This window comes from Montipora capricornis, chromosome 13, assembly GCF_036669925.1.
Source record: "Montipora capricornis isolate CH-2021 chromosome 13, ASM3666992v2, whole genome shotgun sequence".
NCBI classification, from domain to species: Eukaryota; Metazoa; Cnidaria; class Anthozoa; order Scleractinia; family Acroporidae; genus Montipora; species Montipora capricornis.
Window position 1 is genome coordinate 42838692 of NC_090895.1, and position 20000 is coordinate 42858691.

General features: G+C 37.7%; 1 protein-coding gene across 1 annotated transcript in view; it reads right to left on the reverse strand.

The window, feature by feature from the left end:
* Positions 1–20000, reverse strand: part of LOC138030849 (rho guanine nucleotide exchange factor 12-like) — a 70335-nt gene that overhangs the window by 22358 nt on the left and 27977 nt on the right. Inside the window, exons 30-50 of the mRNA XM_068878712.1 lie at positions 19957–19989; positions 19272–19296; positions 18324–18346; positions 17326–17413; positions 16336–16376; positions 15891–15914; positions 15259–15299; positions 14025–14035; positions 13163–13222; positions 12750–12801; positions 12115–12167; positions 11176–11269; positions 10657–10739; positions 9317–9400; positions 8239–8280; positions 7868–7985; positions 5432–5481; positions 4471–4521; positions 3691–3768; positions 1285–1360; positions 430–542 (exon numbers count right to left, since the gene is read on the reverse strand). Of these exons, the coding sequence (XP_068734813.1) occupies positions 430–542; positions 1285–1360; positions 3691–3768; positions 4471–4521; positions 5432–5481; positions 7868–7985; positions 8239–8280; positions 9317–9400; positions 10657–10739; positions 11176–11269; positions 12115–12167; positions 12750–12801; positions 13163–13222; positions 14025–14035; positions 15259–15299; positions 15891–15914; positions 16336–16376; positions 17326–17413; positions 18324–18346; positions 19272–19296; positions 19957–19989 (1240 nt within the window). The remainder of the gene's footprint in view (positions 1–429; positions 543–1284; positions 1361–3690; positions 3769–4470; positions 4522–5431; positions 5482–7867; positions 7986–8238; positions 8281–9316; positions 9401–10656; positions 10740–11175; positions 11270–12114; positions 12168–12749; positions 12802–13162; positions 13223–14024; positions 14036–15258; positions 15300–15890; positions 15915–16335; positions 16377–17325; positions 17414–18323; positions 18347–19271; positions 19297–19956; positions 19990–20000) is intronic.

Genomic DNA, 20000 nt, shown 5'->3' on the forward strand with positions numbered 1-20000 from the left:
ACTTTTTTCGCAAGCATACTTGAAAACCTCCTTTCCCCTCGATAGCATTTCTACTATTTAGGTAAACTAGTCCTATTTGCATTTCACGAAGCTGCAAGAAAGTTTATAACGGATAAAAGAAGCGTCAAACAAGCGAAAATGAACCAGAAAACCAAAAAACAGAGCGGTTTTACGGGTTAAGTTACGCGGCTGCAAGCAACTGGTCCAATCTTCCGTGTAACGAGCAATTTGCTCACACATTTAGAAGGAACGAAAACTCTGGGTACGAGGATCAGACTGCGCAACCTAATTCCTCCATTCGCGCATAACCACAACTCCTTGCGCCTTCGACCACAAATTCTTGCGTTTCGAAGAAAAATCTGTCCTCCTCCTGATTAGAGAGCTGCCTCGTTCGTTCACTTCAGGATTAGTCACTGCGGCAGCAATTACCTTCATGTCTTGGTAACCGGCAGTAAAAGTCGTGCTAAGACATTTGAGGACAAGCTTATCATCTTGCTTTTGAAGTAGAATAAGTAAGTCTTCTAACAACAGCACATGAAGATCTGCAAAAAAATGCAGCAGAGTAAGAGAGAGACAAATGGAATCTTGGCAACTTGTTCAATAAACGCTTGTTCCTTGAACTACAATATTATTGCACTTCAAACCCCAGGAATAATTATATTGCTCCATAGTTAAGGATGAAATCTCTCACATCTCCGCACCAAGAGTTTCGCTTTACACACAGTTAAAGCTCTGAACGGCAAAACGAATGGAACTGTAACTCCACAAAACACAGGATCTATTAACTGACAATCGTTTCACAGTTTTTCATGCATTCTACACAGGGTAGTACAGTTTTAGTACATTTCATTTCCGTCCTCTACAAAAGACTGAACGACGTGACACTTCTACAGTCAAGGGTTTGAAGACAACATTTAGTCATTCTCCACATTTAATTCAACGGCATTCCTATCAATCGAACTGGAGGTTGTTGCACCGACACCGCACAACAGAAACAAGATTGAACAATCGACAAATGTTTATCTTGAAGTTAAGTTTATGGTTGTGTATCAGCAAAGTTTCTTGTTTCGGTAAAGAACAACAAAACTCTTAAGAAGGGACTACAGTCTGCTAACCACTTCAACCATATAGCACTTCAACGACAGGATTTACAAAAATACTTTAATGACATTAAATGTGACAGAACAAAATTACCCAAAAGGTAAAGTATACAAGAGAAGACTCGTTTTAAAGGAATTCTTTTGTTTGAAGTTCTTGCCGAAGTTGTCATTTCATACCACTCACCGATCGACTTCGTTCTGCTTATTCTCCATGTTAGAGGTCCATCGTATACCAACTTCTTTTTCGTTAGATCCAAGTCCTACGAAGAGAACACAGACTTTTTAATGCAACTTCAATCAGACCAGCTGCGATGTTTACGCAATGCAGTTTATTTGAGTTTTCAGCTCTTAGGCGGTGAGGGTCACACAGACTAAAACTCAACCTGATAGAGTGCTCTTTACGAGGGCAGACCACCGGGAAATCGGTGTCCTACACTTTGTAAGCAGTGTGCGAGAGACTGGGACTTCGCTTGATAGTCCTTATCTAGACTTCAAAGGCGGGTTTTTTTTTCCTCAGTCACTCAGCAGGCAGTGCGACCCAGTGAGACCCGGAGTTCGCGGGTTCAAGACTCGTTCTGACCACTGGTCAGCTGCACTTGTAAATAGCCAACTTGCTTGCCTCAGGCCAGTTGGGATGCTTAACAGTTGTTGTTGTTGTTGTTCTGTTCTGTCGTCATTGTGTTTCACTGGCCCTGAAGCCCCTGTGGGGAGTGGTCAATTAAGTATGTATTGTATTGTATTGCTGAACTCGCTATCTCCCACACGGTAGTCTGATCCTCAGCCAACTGAAGCAACCGACGGATCTCATGCATTTCCTATATACTTCATATTACTTTTATTACGAACACTTTTCTAGTTTTCTTTCACTTTGGGAAGTCAAACCGATGGTACCAAAATATCACTAAGGCCCAGTAATGCAAGCAATGAGAGATGCACGCCCCATTATGGCAAGCATGACGAAGTGTCCCGGAAAAACGCACTTACAACTGAGTTGAAGTGGTACTATAATAAAAAATACATCACTCCCTTTTTTCTTCATATTTTGAAAGTGTGTTTGCTTAACACCTGCCTGGCAAACGTTTGAGCCTTGATTTTATCAAAAAGCTGTTTACTTTGAGTGTAAGTTTTGGATTTCACGGCCCGCCATTACTCACGTTCACAACTGGACCTGAGCGAGTTGGATCTAAGAAAAAGTGACGTCATTCACCCAATAGCTTAAAATTTCAGCGTGTAAACGCAGTTTATTCTACGTATGCAAAACACGAGTTAAAAAATCTAAATGCCCGAAACTCCCGTTCTGCATATTAATTAAGTCGCGTACAAACGCATGGAATTCTTAAACTGGTGGGTCTTTGACGTCATTTTCTCCTCGATCCAGCTCTCTTAAGATTTTAAAGTTAGTAATGGCGGACTATTAAATAGTAAAATTCCAGTTAAAATAAACAAGTGTCTTTGAAATTAAGCCTTAAAACTTGGGTCACGTAGTGTTTAGTTAACATGGTTTTGAAATCCAAGAAAACAAAGATTTGATTTTTTGATCATGGTACCACTTTAACGTCAGCGAAGTTTACTTCGTGACGTCCAATACCTACATTTCTAAAGCCTCATTTACACTAGCAAGTTTTCCTTGACAAGCAGACTTGTCAAGGAAAACGTGACGACTGTACACACTTGCAAGTTTTCCTTGAGAAAGTTTTTACTTGACAAGTCTTCCTTGGTATTGTAAATGGAAAATATGACAAGTTTTCCTTGACAAGTGCACTTGACAAGTAATTTACACTAGCAAATATCGTCCTTGACAAGTTTTTCCTTGGCAAGTTTTTCCATTTACACTGCCAAGGAAAACCTGTCAAGGAAAACTTGCTAGTGTAAATGGGGCTTTAACACAAGCTATGTTAAAGCAGAAACTCATGAACTTGAGTCGTTTAACTCTGGTTCAAAGCTGGGGTTTGTTAGTTTAAAGACTTCCTTATTTGGATGTAATGTAGCTCGTGCATTTTCCCGCGCGTGCAGCCTCGATCTTATTTTTGTCCATATTTGGGCATAAAATTGGTGTCCTAAAATCCCCAACTTTGTGCAAGGAAAAGAGTTGAAAGTTACACGCTTCAAGGTCACGTGCTTCCGGTTAAAGTTGAGAAAGTCAAGTGGACACTTGATGGCCTTTATCTAAATCGGCATACAAGCCTCGCTACCTTTTCTAGGCATTTCTTTTGAAGGAGCTTTTCTTTCAAGCATAGTTAATAGATGTAGGCTGGTTATGAAACTCGACAAGTTTCTTTGTTTCATGTTTTTGTTCGCTTTTTTGGCCTTGACCCTGTACAAAACCCGGCAAAAACACACTTTTTTCGGCAGGATAACCAATCAAAAGCTTCGACTAATTTATTCGAAATTAACTTGCGAACCAAAAACAAAAGATTGTGCAGGGTCACGGTCGGTTCAACATCTAATTGCGACTGTATTGTTCCTGCTTTTGAAATTCCCAGGGTTTCATAACCAGTCCCTAGATTAACCATGTTTCAAGCAGCTAAAATAGCTGAGTGTAAGAACATGCAAAAGAACTACTTATGCTTGACAAAGACATAACTCTCACCTTAAACTCTTCCATTGTTTTGTTATTTGTGTTCTCAAGAGTCCTTCTGTCGATTTTTCTTTGAAAGTCGGCTAGTCTCTGTAACAGAGAATTTTAAGTCAATTTCACTAGGATATGCAACACATAGCAATCTCAACCTTAAGATGAGAATTGAAAAAAATTACCGATGCCATTTTACTACTAATTAATCTGTTGTGAGCATTGGTATCTCGCGTCTAATGGTTACCCAAGTTACGTTCTGACGGACAGGCATTCCATTTTAAGTCATAACAACCGCCAGGCTGTATATGGAGCAAAACCTCCGCTCTAGATATTTCTCTCTTACTTATTTATTGGAGCAGAGGGAAACAGCTCTATTATGGTACAAGGAAACATCAGAAGTTGAGGGTCCATAAAACATAATGCTTTCCAAGTTCCCCGTAAAAAAGTGCACCAAGCGTAAAAGAGGAAAAGAACAAGTCAATCCTTTATACTTAATAAATACAAGGGGAAAGATGTGAATATACCGTGCTCAGTGCCACTTAATGCAAAAAGCATTCTTTAATAACACAAATGTTCATTGTCTTCCCTGGTTAAAGGGAAGTTGTAAGATCTGTCTTAACTTTCAAGTTCTATACACTGACCAATAGATACAAAAAAACTCCCGAACATCGACAATTGGTGTATAAAGATACTGCTTACAAATTAGATATCGCAAATGGCCTTCAATGTAGGGCTATATTGAGAGCAAATAAGTGTATTCCAAGTGGCTAATTCCTTAACCTGGAAAGATAAAATTACCTGTTGATTTTCACAATCCTTTACACTTTGATTCACAAAAGCTAATAAATCCTGTGAATTGAAAAGCCAGTGTTGTTAGAAATGATCAGGGAAAACGTCCTAAGCTCGCTACCACGTACAGAACCTTTGTATGTCTTGATGTTAACACAGTTTAAGTTTCAAAGAAAACCGGGTTTGATTTATGGGTCAGTAAATATACCTACAATAATTTGCGTCTCAAGTAAATATAGGATAGGAGTCCATGATCCCAGAGTAAGAATCTGGTATCAGTTTTTAATTTGTAATTTTATATTCTTATTGATATTATTATTTTTGCTTTATTTATTGTATATATATTTTTTCCTGTACATATTATAAAGCGCTTGAGAATATTTTAATAGTTAAAGCGCTATATTAAATATAATAAATTATTTATTATCATTTATTATCAGGTTTGTGCCCATCCGCATAGGTGTTTATTTTCCCTTACAAAACTCATTAATACTTCATGAGCTTAACAGCCTATCAAAACACCGATAAAACGTCACGTGGATGAGCTTTATAGCTGATAAAACACTCCTCGTTAGTATTCTTTATATAAAGAATACTAATAAGGCATAGCTTGTTTTTCTTGTATGCTAATATTCACCTCTCACAATTTGAACCATTGTTTTGAGTCCAGAGGGACACGCTCTTTGTGGAATGTCTTTTAAGCCGTTCAAAAAACTCGCAGCACGTGTTTTATCGGGTCAAAAACCAATAAAACACTCCTACTCATTTTTTAAACATTACACAAAACCTAGTTAGAAAATAGACACTTTTCTGACGCTGATGGGGACTAGGCCAATTTGAGTAAATCTTACTCTTCTCATCCTTAGTCAGTTATCCTTTTACGATTTACTTAAAGTGCGTAAATTGTTGATGTAATGTAGTAAAAAAGAGGGAAATCATGCTGACCGGTAGTGAACTGAATAATCCTTACCTTGGTGCACTCCATTGCCCTCTCGATGTCTTTATTGTCCAGATGAGAGCCTTAAGTTCAAAACAAAGGGAATTTCACTCAAAACAGCACTTAATAAACAGAGGACACTTTGTAGTGCATTGTAACGTAAAACCTTCAAAAGGAATACATCAAGGGGATTTTGCTCAATTTAGAAGAAAAATTCGGAGGTAAAGCAATTAACTGTTTACTGTTTACAGCGCGTAAAGCTCTCCTCATCCTGTTACTCAGACTGGGGGTCGATGCCTGCGGTAGTTCCCCAAGGAACAAAATTAGGTCCCTGGTTGTTTCTACTCATCATCAACACCCTGAGGATCCCAACCGTCCCTACTAGGAAATAAGTGGATGATACCACTATTTCTGAGCACGCTCCTTAATTAGTTACTTCATATACTTACACTGTACATACATTGTATAATAGCGACCTTCAGATTGGAGTACGGGAACGACATCGAGTGTGATTTTTCCGTACTGGGCACGCGCATTACAGTTAAAAAACGACATTTTTCGAAATGCGCGTGCTCAGAACTGAGAACTCGTACCCGAAGTTGTCCTCGTACACCAATCTGAAGGTCTCCAATATAATTTTATTTCACCAGGAGCCCATACACCTTATTCCAAAATGGCCGCCATTTCAGTACACTTTTGTTTCCATGCAAATTTGCCCTTATGGCCTCGTTCAAGGTTAAAACTTCTTTTGAATTTTACGTTTGAAAACGAGGCCATAAGGGCCAATTTCCATGGAAACAAAAAAATACTAAAATGCCGGCCATTTTGGAATAAGGTGAATGACAAGGAGCGTACAACTTCATTGTATTTGTTGAACGGATTTTCCCGCGAAACCAGACCCCTTTCCAGCCAATCAAAGTCTTGCATGAAAAATCATAACCCATGGGATTGAGAATGGTCGCTCGTGCAAGCCAAATCTTATTTAAGAACTCGTCTACGCCTCGTGAGACCACACCACATTTTGACCACTGTGATGACGAATATCGTTGTCGATAAGAGTACAGACAACGCTGAACCACTTTCGATTTGTTTTTTACCACAATATTCAACGCCAAAGAAAGTTTTTATTTCAGAGCGTGACCAAAATCATGAAACACAGAAAAAGAGCAAGCGTTTTCTATAACTTTCTCGCAATGTGATTGGTTTGTTTCCCACAACGCGCGTTCCTGATTGGCTGCTGCATTGCATGACAAATTGACGCGAGCATGACGCGTACAGCGTTAGTCTAGACTCTCATCGACAACGGCAAATCAGCCAATCAGATTGCGAGAATACAAGCAATTGTGGTAAAAAAATAACGAGCTGTGAAAGTGCCGTTACGTAGACCTAGTATTGGAGCTGTAGACTCCTGGACTCTTGGTAAGGGCTTCTGATTTCACCCCAAGATCCCTATTTCGTTAATTACTTAGTTAATGGATAATTTCGAAATGAATCAGCAGTTGCACAAATAACAAGAAGTGGACTCTGCAGCAGGAGTTCAGATCCTTAATAAAAGTTCACGAGGCTTTTGAAATTGGTCTCGGAGTTTGTTTCTTCAATGGATGACTTCCACCACAGGAACAAATAACATGCAGCTCATTACAGCCTCTAATTCCTTGGACCGGGTCTAGTAAAGGATGCAGCTCTATTGTGTTTAGGATTAGGCCTCTTTGTTGCCGTTGTATACCTCTTTGTGTTTATTGCTTTCTGAATCAATTAGAAGAGCCGTCGTAATAGCTGCATCATGTATGACCCATGGGAGCAAGCTTTGGTACCTCATCAAGTGTTTTCATACCTCAGTACCAAAGCGAGTCCTTTGAAAACTCACAAGTTCCTGATGTTGTTGTCATTTATCACAAATATATCACCTAAATATGCTTAACATATTAAAAAACTGGACTAAGGATTGCATTGGTTTTGTAAAAGGTTCCAACAACCTACAGTTATTTTTGTACAAATGGAGAAGTGATCCTTGCATGTATCTGGACAATCCAGTTGAAGTCACCAAAATTATTCACGTGTCTGTATCCAGATAGAGCGGTTTTCAATTGAGTGTCGAAAGTAATTAGCGAATTACTTTGGTTTTGCATTACTTCACTCAGTGATTGGCTCAAAGTTTTCGCGCCACTTTTCCAACCAATCAGAAGTGAAACCAAAACCAATCGTGGCTTACGCGTGCACATTTTCCTGCGCTTTGTGTCGGCTACGAATAATTACTTCGAGTTTTGATTGGTTTACTGGATTGTCTCCGTCCTTTTTGATTAGCCAAAGTAATTACTTTGGTTTTGATTTCACGATACTTGATTGAAACTTGCTCTACGTGCGAGGATCACTTTTCCATTTCCTCTAAAACCCACACTTCAAATATAAATTTATTTTTTATTTCATTCAGGTATTTTTGCGTAAGATATTAAAAATTGTGCAACTTACTTGGGGTATTTTTCTGTATGCCTTCCAGTAATAATGGGTATTTCGTTAATCTTTGATAGCTTGAGGAAATTATATCTTGCAGCCGTAACCGCCGACAGAGAGGATCATTTTCACAACTCTAATGACAGACAACAGCAATAGTATTGATTGACAAGTATCAAAGATAATTGAGGTGACCCTGACTTCAATATTTTAAATACATTTTACGTTAAACAAAGTGTTTAAATGAAGTCTTTTTGATTTTGCAGTTTTGACTCTTTTGTAACGAAAGTTTAAATTGAAAAAAGTATGCATCCACCTTCCACATCGTTCGGCAAATGTCCCCATATGCATTAGTTACAATGCGCTTGATTTGAAAGGAAAGTACTTACAGTAATAAATTGTTCCAGTTTAAGGTCTTTTCTTCGACGATGCTGTAACAAATCAAAACCATTAACACCATAATGTTAGCTGTCAAAACTGACAAGGTGATGTTCCAGTAACATAGATTTGGCGGGCAGCTGATGATTTGGGTCAGCTGGGCCAAGTTCAGTGTTCCTGATTCGCTTTACAGGCAGGGTACCCACAGGGAATCTGGAGGGGACAAAATGGGGTCAGTAAGAATGGGTAACAGCCCCATCTAGTCCCCTCCCTTGGTTTGCCCACTCGGTTCTTCAGCTTTATCAGGCTCGTGACATTGTCCTGGATTAAAGTGCACCTAACCCCAAAATATTTTTTTTTCCAAAAATGAATCTTTGCAACTGTTCGAAACGCATTGCGGCCATTTTTGCATTTTTCTAACAAATCCTGGCATTTTATAGGCTTCGAAAGTTGCGAAAATCCAAGCATCTTTTTTTCACGACCGAGTCAGAAGGGAAGTGGGTCTATTCCTGTTTTGACGTCACAAACTGATTTACATATCATTAACTCTTTGTAAAAATGCATGCAAAGTATTTTGTGCCGACAAATCCGTAATAGACCCACTCCCCTTCTGACTCGGTCGTGAACAAAAGATGCTTGGATTTTCGCAACTTTCGAAACCTATAAAATGACAAGATTTGTTAGACAATTGAAAAAATGGCCGCAATGCGTTTCGAACAGTTGCAAAGATTCATTTTAGCGAAAAAAATATTTTGGGGTTGGGTGCACTTTAAGCCTTGAGGACTCTTGTTATGTTGGGAACATAACCTTTAACGTGGTTTGACTTGTCACACAACTTAGCTTTATTTGAAAGAAATGGTAACACATGAACCCAACAAAATTGACCTGTTCCCAACTGAGTGGCTTCATAGCTCAGTTGATGGAGCACTGCACCACCATCGCAAAGGGCATGGGTTCGAATCCCGTTGGAGCCACCTGAATTTTCCCGGTGACTACAAGAGACAATAATATTGCTCAAAATTGTCCAGTTAATTGCGAGGATCATTTCTCTCTCTCTCGTTTTTTGGCTTCATTTGCCAAATTACATACCTTAAGCTGCTCGAGGGCTAGTTTTTGATTTTTACAGAATTCAGCACAGGCATCCTTGGCTATTTCACCAGGTTCCCCATCAAACTGCAAAGGGAACACGAGAAAAAAACATTTCGAAAATCAGTAGCATACAGTAGAAGGCAAATGTATAAGAACTCAAGAGTAGCTTCTCAAATATCTCTCAGATAGAAGTAGCAGCAGCTGTGGCAGTAACAATAACCCTACCTGCAGGCAGTAGCAGTTGACCTCAAGGTATGCTCTCCCGTGGGATTTTATTCCCAAAAGATTTAGTCATGTACATGTACAATATCTATCTTAAGAACTCTGGCTTTTTGGGCTTACAACTTAAATTAGCAAATTACATGAATTACAGTGAACAAATTAATGATTAATTTGCATTCTTGCTCCCTGCTGTAATGTCTGTAATGTATACCATTAGTTAAGTTCTCCTATATCACATTACTGCACACCAGCAGTTTTGCTCCTGTCAATCATGTTGGCAGCTACAGGCGGCAGACCATTATAAAAAGAAATGGACAAGGTGGATGGGAATAACCCAATTACAACGACCACTGTGATCCAGAAACTCGTCTTTCCACACTGATTGACAGCAGACAAAAACCCTAAACTGTTGAATGGAATTTGAACTTCACAATGTTCAAGTTGGTAAAAGGTGCTGTAAACTTTTAAAAACTTCTATTATTATAAGCTTTCATAGTGCTTACAAAAAAGATGTTTGCCTTGTTGGAATAACCTCATAAAACGATGAAAAATCACCACATTTAATCGTCGTTAAATTTGCTTATCGATCCTCCTATGAGAAAATTGTTCCACGGCACGCAATGCCTGTCGATTTGAAGGTGGGCCTTTAAAGAGGCCATGTCACGCAAAATGATGTAATTTCGTGACACCCAAATACTGAAAATGCCCAAAAAGGAGGATGAAACATTGCAATAACCACTTAAAACTGTTGAACAACATAAAAGAAATACAGCAAAAGGAAAGAGAAGCATGGATGGACACAAATGGACAAGATTGAAGCGGATTGCATTTGGGTAATCTTTAAAAAAGTGTGCCCAACGTTTTTCAAGTTAAATGGCAAATCGCCTGGATAAAGGTCGTTTTTCTGTTCAAAATCATCTTGTTTGTGATGTAACAATAATTCATCAGTAAAGGAATTCCACATTGCCATTTCGAGTTTTAAACTCATGATTAACTGAAGATCTCCCCAAAAAACCCTAAAATGATGTGGCGTAGCAACTTTGAAGGAGGATGTCATAACAGGGATGACATTCTAAAAAGTAAATTCTGTAAGCTGTGAAAAGTTGCCAGCATCTTACCCTATCAAGCATGACATCCCCTATGCAGGTTATAACTTCCTCTGATTCCTTCTGTCTTTTTATCATGCTCTCCATAAGAGAAACTGAAAAAAAACATACAAGAAATCTAAAATCAGTGTTCCCAAAACGGGCAAAGACATCCTTTCCACTGTGGATGGGGTAACCAAATCAAAGATCGTTACTGATTTAGGGTGCATTCGATTGACCCTGTTCCGGAATAAGAATATGTGGAGTGGTGATTTCAAACGATGTCTGGCGTTTGAAGCAACATAATAAAAGTATTTTAAAAATAGCACTTTAGCAGGTGTTTGACAATTTTAATATGGATCTCTGTAAAAGAGAAGGATTTCTAACTTCTATTCCATTTATACTCCAGTCAATCAAACACACCCTCTGTTTGTCTAAAACAATCAAAATACCTTTAAAGAGAAAGATGCTGGAAGACAGTCTGGAACAAATTAACCCCCCCCCCCCCCTCAAAAAAAAAAAAAAAAAAAAAACACCAAAAACCTCACTTACCATGAATTTTAATCAGTGCATCTAAGTTTGGAAAAAGTTGATTAATCTGTTGTTTGGACATCACACTCATTTTCAACATTGGTTTGTAAAACACCTAAGAACAAAGCAAATCGCTAGATTAGAGGCCTATATATTTCTCGAAAGTCCCGAAATTTGGGTGATCTACTAGTAAATCCTTCTGTATCTTTCAAACGAAAACCTTTCTAGACATGAAACTTTACAGTTACTTTTACTTTCCTGGCCTTGGAAACCTGTGCAAAAAGCAGCTTTTCAGGTTAAGGGGATCTTAGTTTCATGAATAATATTGCTTTTTCGAGCCCGAAAAGGTTTTGTGACTTCTAAGAAACAGGCCCCAGGCCCCAGGGGCCCATTTCTTGAAAGTCCCAAAACTTTACGGGCCATTTTCGCGTGTCATAATTCCCTCTGTATATCAAGAATGAAGAGGATTTCAGTCGTCAAACTTCACAATCAGTTTGCTTTTTGTTACCTTGAAAACATGTTAAAATATCGCCTTTCCTAAACAAGCGGTTGACAGGTTCACAAATGGCTTTTCGGGTCCGAAAAATTTTTGGCACTTTCGAGAACAGCCATACAGCACTGTCATCGAAAGGGCCTGCATTTGTTCTGTTCTTATTCTATTTGGACATTTTATTTGCTAATGAGATTGACTGCATGATAATACAAATACATGTAGAACAATCTGGTAGAGCCTCTTGGATGGCCACCTTAAAAGCAACAAGTCAAAGGTTGGAGATCTAAAGAAGAGCCTTCCTTGACATTTAGCAAGGTCACTCCTTCTCGTACTGAAATCGTAGGGTATAGACAACTAATTATACACTGATAAATACTCGAGTTCTGAAAAACCACCACAAGGGAAATAATGTTATAAATCCACTTTTATTGTTTAAGGTGTGCAAGTTCTGTTTGAGTAGTACCTACCTTGCTCAATACTTTCAAAGTCCTAACGTGTGTTCTTTCAGTATGAATAAGTTCTAAAACGTAAGGGGAAAGAAGACAAGAACATATGAACAAACCACATCTCAAGCTAAAAAAATGAAAGAATCGTTTTTGGTGGAAGTTGGGTATGAGACAAAGGTTGGATCTCATTTTTCTTAAGGATACCACACCGCTGTTTTTATGGTCAAGGAAAAGTTGTTCCAGGCAAGGTCAGCACTAACTTCATGTTATTTTCTTAAGTGAAATTCATTAATGGGGCAGCATATTGGGATGTTTTGGGGAAATCTTTGGTGAAGCAAAAGTTTTGAATTAAAAAAAAAAAAACATAGAATTCCTTTATCACTGAAATTATTTTTTACATCACAAACAAGATGATTCTGAGGAAAAACGACCTTTATCCTGGCGAGTTGTGATAAACTTGAAAAACTATGGGCCGACTATTTTCAAGATTACACAAAATGTAATCTGTTTCAATCTTGTCCTGTATTGTCCATCCGCAAATCTTTTTGGTTTTATTCTATTTCTTTCAAAACAAGGAAAACTAAAACAGAGTTCTAAGGTCTTTAAAACAATCCTTTTTTGAATGATTCCAATGCATAATAATAGAAGTGTCTCACCATGAATGAATTCTTGACGCTTGATTTCTTTTGTTCTAAGCTTTTTAATAACCTAATAAAACATTAATAATTATAAGTCCTAGTACCACTCCTTGCATTTCAGACCAGAAAGGTGTAGAATAATTATATTATTGCTTTCAGTTGTTTAATCCTTGTGAGATAAGTATATTTTGCTACCTATGATTGAGGGATGCACTGTTATGGCCTACTAAATTGAGCAGGGAAAAAAGCAACCATAACTTGCGGTACAAGAAAACAAAACAAGGTTAGATATTTATTACATCTCTAGATCTCTTAATCAAGCAACAAAAAACTAACTTTTCAATTATTTTAACAAGGCATATCAAAGAATACTGCCCACAAAAGAAAATAATCAGCAAATCATAGCACACATACAATCTGAGAGAAATTACCTTTTTATCAACAATTTGTTGCCAAGGTGGAGGTTGGGCATCGACATTCATGTCTGGATCCTACAAAATAGAGTAAAAAATGTTGCAAAACCAAACTTACACTACAATACAGACATCTCAACATTACAGAGGAACAACGAGGTTACAACAGAAAGCAAGTGTGGGGTTTACAAAGAAAGAATGTGCACTCTTCTGTCACTACCCTAACTGGAAAAGATTAACCTGCACCTACGCCCCTGGCCCCAGTAATTCAAACGACGGATGGTACTATCCAGCAAGGTAAGTCAGTACCCAGTGGATAAGTCATAACAAAACCAATTGCCCTATCCAGTGGATAGTGATTCAAAAGGTTGTTCAAAAGGTGGATCATACACCTCTTGAACAACTGGGGCCTGTAATTTAATGGCCTAGCTACAATACATCAGAAGCTCAGTGGAAGAGCCACCAAACTACCAACTATCACTGTAGGGTCAAGGGATCAACTCTGGTTCAGATAACTTCAACTATTTTCGCACATCCTTAAGCCCCCTTTAAAAAAAGCATCTTTTCAACAAAAGCACTGTCTCTTTTTTGTATCACTGTTTTTTTGTTTCGTTGTTGTTCTTGTAATATCACGTTAATTTTAAGACTGGCAGGTACAAAAGTTGGACAGGATCAACTCAGATCGTTTGATGTTTGTGCTGATTTTACCAAGGTTAGCTTAAAGATTAGGGCTAGGGGTTTCTCGAGACGTTATCATTTTTTCGTTGATCTGAGGTGAGCGATCAGAGTGGATCCGGTCTGACTTTTGTACCCACCTTTTTAAGACTGTTTGAAAGCTAGTGTCTGAGATACAAAAATAATCAAAACATTTGAAACTTACCAGCTCTTCTTCTGGTGATATGAAGAAAAAAAGAGATTACATGTATGAGTGCATGAAATATAATATAACCTTCCCCCAAACTTGTTTGTCTTGAAAACATGCATGCTTTTTATAAATAAGCTTTTCAATAGAGTGTTTTCAATCACATGATCAGTAGCCTTGTTTTTCCACAGAAACAAATGAAAACATTTGCATGATAAAAGAGATCAATTCCCGGAGGATTAGTTCGGGACACCAACATGGCCACCGTATAGAAACACCATATAGATTGGGGATTCTTTTAAAAAAATTTTTTGAAATGCACAAAAACTTCAAAATTGCAATGCAAATTTTGAAACCAATTCCTAAGCAACATTTTTTTAATTCTGTGCATATGATGTTCAAAAAACTGAACATTTATTTAAAGAGGCATCTTCACCCTACAAACTTCAATCACATTGAAGCACCAACCACTCATAATACTCTATTTAATGGCACAGCAAATTCAAACAGAAGAGGACAGTATTTTTGGTGAACAGGGGCCTTTTAAGGATGAAATTTACTCACATAGCCCATAATTATTGTTGCTGTAAATGACTTTGTGAATATAAGTTTCAATAAAATACATGTAAGTATTAGTTTCATTACATTTCATTTGATTCTTGTCCACCATAAAGGAAATGTTGCTGCTTACATTTATTTGCACTCAGTGTCTAAATTGAGTGGAGAAATGGGTTATGATAAAATGACCACCATAGAAAAATTTTACCTTTCAAGCTGTAGCCCTTTCACACTGACAAAGGGCTAACGCTTGAATCAGCAGCTTCCAAATTTCTCTATAGTGGTAGACTATGGCGAGTTTTACTCGGTAATGTCAAAATTCAAACGTACATTCGGCAATTCAAACATTCCATTTATAAATTCACCCTTCAATTCAACAATTCAAATAGTCAATTTGGTGATATTCAGTAATTCAATTCAATTAGGCCTAAAGTTAGCTTTAATGAATGTTTAGGATCCTTTCTGGATTGGTAAAACAATGACCTGTGATGTTTGATGCGAATTGAATATCCGAATTGCTGAATTGCTGAACGTTTGAATTCTACGTTTCAATTTTGACACTAAGAACATGCCATAGTTAACTTACAATATCAACCTACATGGTGTTGACAAACCCATTCCTGTGTTTCACTTTCCCACCGATGCACCACCTCAGTTTCTTTATAAACTAAACCCTTTTATTGAATAGACATACCATCTTCAGAGAGTGGGTCCATTGAAGGAGAATCCACACTTCTAAAGGAGAAAAGATAATAAAAGATCACCGAATTTCAGAGTAACATTTTACAGTTTAATTACAATACATTGAATGCATAAATTCTAGTTAGACCTACATGTACAAGGGCAAAATTTCTTTTAAAGTTCACTCATTCTCTTAAGACTAGTTGGGAAATTAGCATAAAGACAAAATAACAATTTACTGCTGTCCACATTTTTGCATACAGTCTAGAACAAATTAATAAAGAAAAACCCAGCAATTACCATTACGTTTTACCACACTCATGCTTTTTTTTTTAGATGACAATGATTAAAGCCAGCATGGCACTGTGTACTTTGACAGACTGTGCCTTAACGTTTTACTTCATTATTTGAAGAACACCTTGGTCCTTGTGTAGAACCCCTACAGCTATTTTCAGGCAAAGCCTCTTCTATTTTAAAGCCAGTCCAAAAAGTGCAAAGTCTTTCAAATGAAGATTACATCATTTAAAATGCATCCCAGAAATTCCAACTCCAGCTGAGGTATGAAGCATTCCAATCTCAGCCAAAGGAAAACTTAGTAAAGACTTCTCAACAAAGTGTGGTGAAGAATAAATGAGTACATCTTACCTTACATGTAGAAAGCTGTCCCCACTAAGGACAAACAAAAACAACATAAATTACGAGTTTATCAAATAAACAGATACAGCCAAAAAAATTCAAGAGAAATCATACAAGGGTTGTAATTTTTAGAATACAAATTGAAAGAGGACAGGGACTAGACATATAGCTTAATTGGTTGAAGCTTTTTTGCTTCCAGCTTTTAGAGCTGGAAGCACCTGGTTAGCATAATATAGAGGTTTTGCACAGCAGCCAAGTTGCATGGCAGGAACAATGAAAATGTTTTGCATTAGAAAGAACATTTGTTCCGAGAGGAAAAAGAACCTATTCTTCCTGCCATGCAACATGGCTGCCGAGCAAAACCTCTATTGAACCTGGTTAGCCTAATATTGGAAAAGGCAGCAGTCTACAAAGGGGTGGTCATGGGTGCAAACTGTAGCCACATGTCACTTACGTTGATATTCTCTTTTTCTTTCCATATGGTACAAATTCCCTCTAATAAAGCGCAAAGTAGTTCAAAGTGTTATCAATTTAACTGTCTAATAAATATTTCTGTTTTCAAGATGAAAGATACATGTATATTAACTGTTTAGCAGGTTGGAGGCCCCTTTCACTTACACAAAGAAACATACATAATGCCTCATTTACCAATAAAGGTCTTTTCAAATACCATCAACCAAGAGGAAACTGACATATGAAGGAAACAATCACAAGGTAAAATAATAGTACTTTTAATTAAAGTTGTCCAGTTTCTCATTTGGGAGAGAAAAGGTTCTTGACTAGTGCAAAATTTAAACTTGCTCACAGAGATTCATGAAAACGTTTCCATTAACCCATTGACTCCTGGAAGTGAGATTTTACTCTGTCTAATGCCAGACGATTTTTCTCGTCACTGGGGGTGGTCCATGGTGGTTCAGTTGTCAATAGGTGAAGCCTTTCACCATGAAGAGAGAACTGCAAAAATTGAATCTGGTCTGGCTACAGCCACATGATTTAACTCCTCAATGATGGTAACTATTCAAAAACAGTGTTCCAATAACTGTTAATTTTGTTTTAGGGGCAATGACCTAATGGAATCTCTGAACTGTGCAATATTAGCTTTTTTCTTCAAAGTCCTCCTCTGATATGACATTGACAGGAGCAAGGATGGCACAGTCAGTTAGTGTGCGGCCTTGGTGCAAGAGGTCCTGAGTTTAATATTTCCAGATCTCACATCCTTGTTTCGACTTTTTTCCTTTCAGCTTAGCTTAAGTAGTCTCAAATACCTGTAAACCGGAGCAATGATGGAGACGGGGGAGTAAAATGAGCGCACGGTTGACCTCGGATTTGTCAGTTTAATTACTGTTACGAGTTATCAACATTAAATGTGGTCCCTTTACTTTACTTTATATGACAGCATAAAAAAGGGTAAAATAGCTGAATGTTAACAGCTCTTAACACTTACATGTACAGTTTGCCTAAACTCTTTCATAGTCTCTGCTCTTCCAAGGTTTTTTGAAGGTACAGGTTTATCAAGGAACATTTCACTGGCACTAAAGAGAGGAACAAGGAAACATGACTTCTCCTATAAAACATTGCAATAAGTTCAAGGATGCCAGATCTAAAGTCTTGAGGTACCCCTAGAGGTACATGCAGCTCTGTGGGATTATCTGCTACAGCAGCCAACAAGTTGGCTCAGTTGCTTGAGCATCAGATTACAGTACCATGCAAGGAGCTGTGGGATCAGCTCTGCCTGGACTCACTCAGGTTCTTTGAAACTCGAGAGAAAGTCGTAAATACTTGTACATGTAGTTTGAACTCATAAACTAACTAAGCAAAGTACGATTGTCCCAATGAGTATAGTCCTGAGAAGGATTGTTTAGATGACAGATTGACTGACATTTCAGAAACCTGAACTGAAGTGACTTGGGAAGGTGGCTTCCCCTCAGGTTGTCCAGACCACAGTGAATGTCATCCTGAACAGTTCTTCTCAGGACTACACTCACCAAGACGATCGTACTTCACTTACGTGTACCAGTAATAATTATTACGAAGAGAAAGTGCTGCTTTTGTAATAAAATCTACAAATGGTAATAGTTAGCTTTTAGAAGTCCTCTAGGCCCCACCATCTTACAATTATACTTATTTACTCTAAATTCATGTTGTTTCATGAGGCCTGTTTTTTAAGTCCTGAAACTTTTAAGCCTTGTTTTGGTCTCAAAATTACCTAAGCATCTTAAGAATGGAGAGGTTTTACAATGTAAGTAATCAAACTCTGCAATCATTTTCCTTTTTGTTGTCATGGAAACATGTTAAAATACAATTTAAAAAAGTGGATACAATCAAAAAAGTGGATGGCAGTTTCAAAACTTAGACTTTTGAAAAACATGCCTATGTTTCATGTCAAGATAAGATCTTTAACTCTTAGCTGTAACCTCAACAAAGCAACAGAAACGAGCTAACCTCTTCTGTTTTGGCATCCCATTCTGTTTGCAAAATAAAAAATAATACAACACGATAAGTTTCTGATTCAAACAAGAGAGTTTTTCTGTGATCACTATAACACAAAATAGCTTTCTAAGGGTAATAACAGCTACCCCCAAAAAACAAAAACACACTACAGTAAGATCAAGACAAAATCAAGAACAAAACTTCCTAATAAGATGGTAATTCTCAGAATTTTCCATGATCTGGTGAAAAAGTCCACCCTTCAAAACTGAAAACTTCCAAGAAGGGCTTCCACTGTTGGTTACCTAGCCAACCCCTACTGTTAAATGCGGTTGTAACTGGTGGTTCCCGACCCAGCCATGAGCACCCATGCTAGACATTGAATTATTCACCAAACTTACAAGCAGTGGAAATAGGCAGAGAAAAAAGGAAACAAGTCAAATGAATATAAAGGGAACAAAATGGCTGGCAAGATCTCCAATGATTGGTGCTTTGTGACTAAGCAACCATGCAAGCATTTTCCTAAGTGGATATCAGTTCTTCTTCAGCTCACAACTGATAAATCAGCCTTTGACAGCCAAACCTCTTTGTTATAAATTTTGTTGAACTGTATCTAACTGCACAAAAGTATCATTTAAACTAGCTGGTGATCATTTTTTCAAAGCTTGACTTGACTTGACTTTTGGACTTGACTTTCCATCCAAAAGAGTGATCCTAGAAGGTTTTTCTTTGTCTAACAGCTGGACGAAATATACTTGTCAGTGGGGGACTCTTCAGGGGTGAAAGAGTCCCTTAATCTTGGTTTAACAGATAATTTCTCTTTCAATGGAACCCAACTTATGCCTCTGATTGATCTCAAATGTTTCAGCAATCAGAAATAGTTACATCACAGTATCATTGCGATTTAAAAGCTCTACCAAGACACTTCAAAATCAACCTCATTGAGCACAGCCTTTAACTTACATCTCCACCAGACAAATGTTGTTCCCTGTAATGTAAGACATTATTCTGTGTCAATAAAATAATGACTAACACTGCTTCTTTTTGCATGAACTACTGCTCCAAGTTAAATCTATACTAAGGATGATGCTCGTCACAATAATGATATGAAGGTAATTACATGTACTGTAGAATTAAGTCACTTTAGTCCATGGAAGAAGACTCAAACAGCTTTACAATAGTTTGTGGAGGCCTTTCATCATGACGTGGAGGCATGCTGGTGTTATAGTTAGTGCCGTAGACTGTGGGCCCTACATTCATGGGTCAAGTCCTAGCTCTGTCACTGTGTTGTATAATTAACGGCTGGACAATCTGCGAGCCATGAAAATTTCGCGTTTAAGTCTAAGCACCCATTTCAAATAGTGCTGATAAACTGTCATTATAAAGTCTAAGCACCCATTTTAAAATGGCTAGCTCGCACATTATCAATACTCTGCCGTACAGTTAACATTTTCCCTTGGTTTAAATTTTTCTAACTTTCCTTTGTTTCAGATTACGATAATGTTTAGAAGACATCAAGGAAAGTAAAAAAACTAGTGTGAAAAAGTTTTAACCAAGGAAAAATTTTAACTACAACAATGATGCAAAACTGTGCCATAAATAAAAAAATTATGGCTTCAAAGCAAAATGAGTGTATTGCATATGTTACCTGTCAATTGTTCTGGGCAGTTCTTCACCAGTTCTAAACCACAG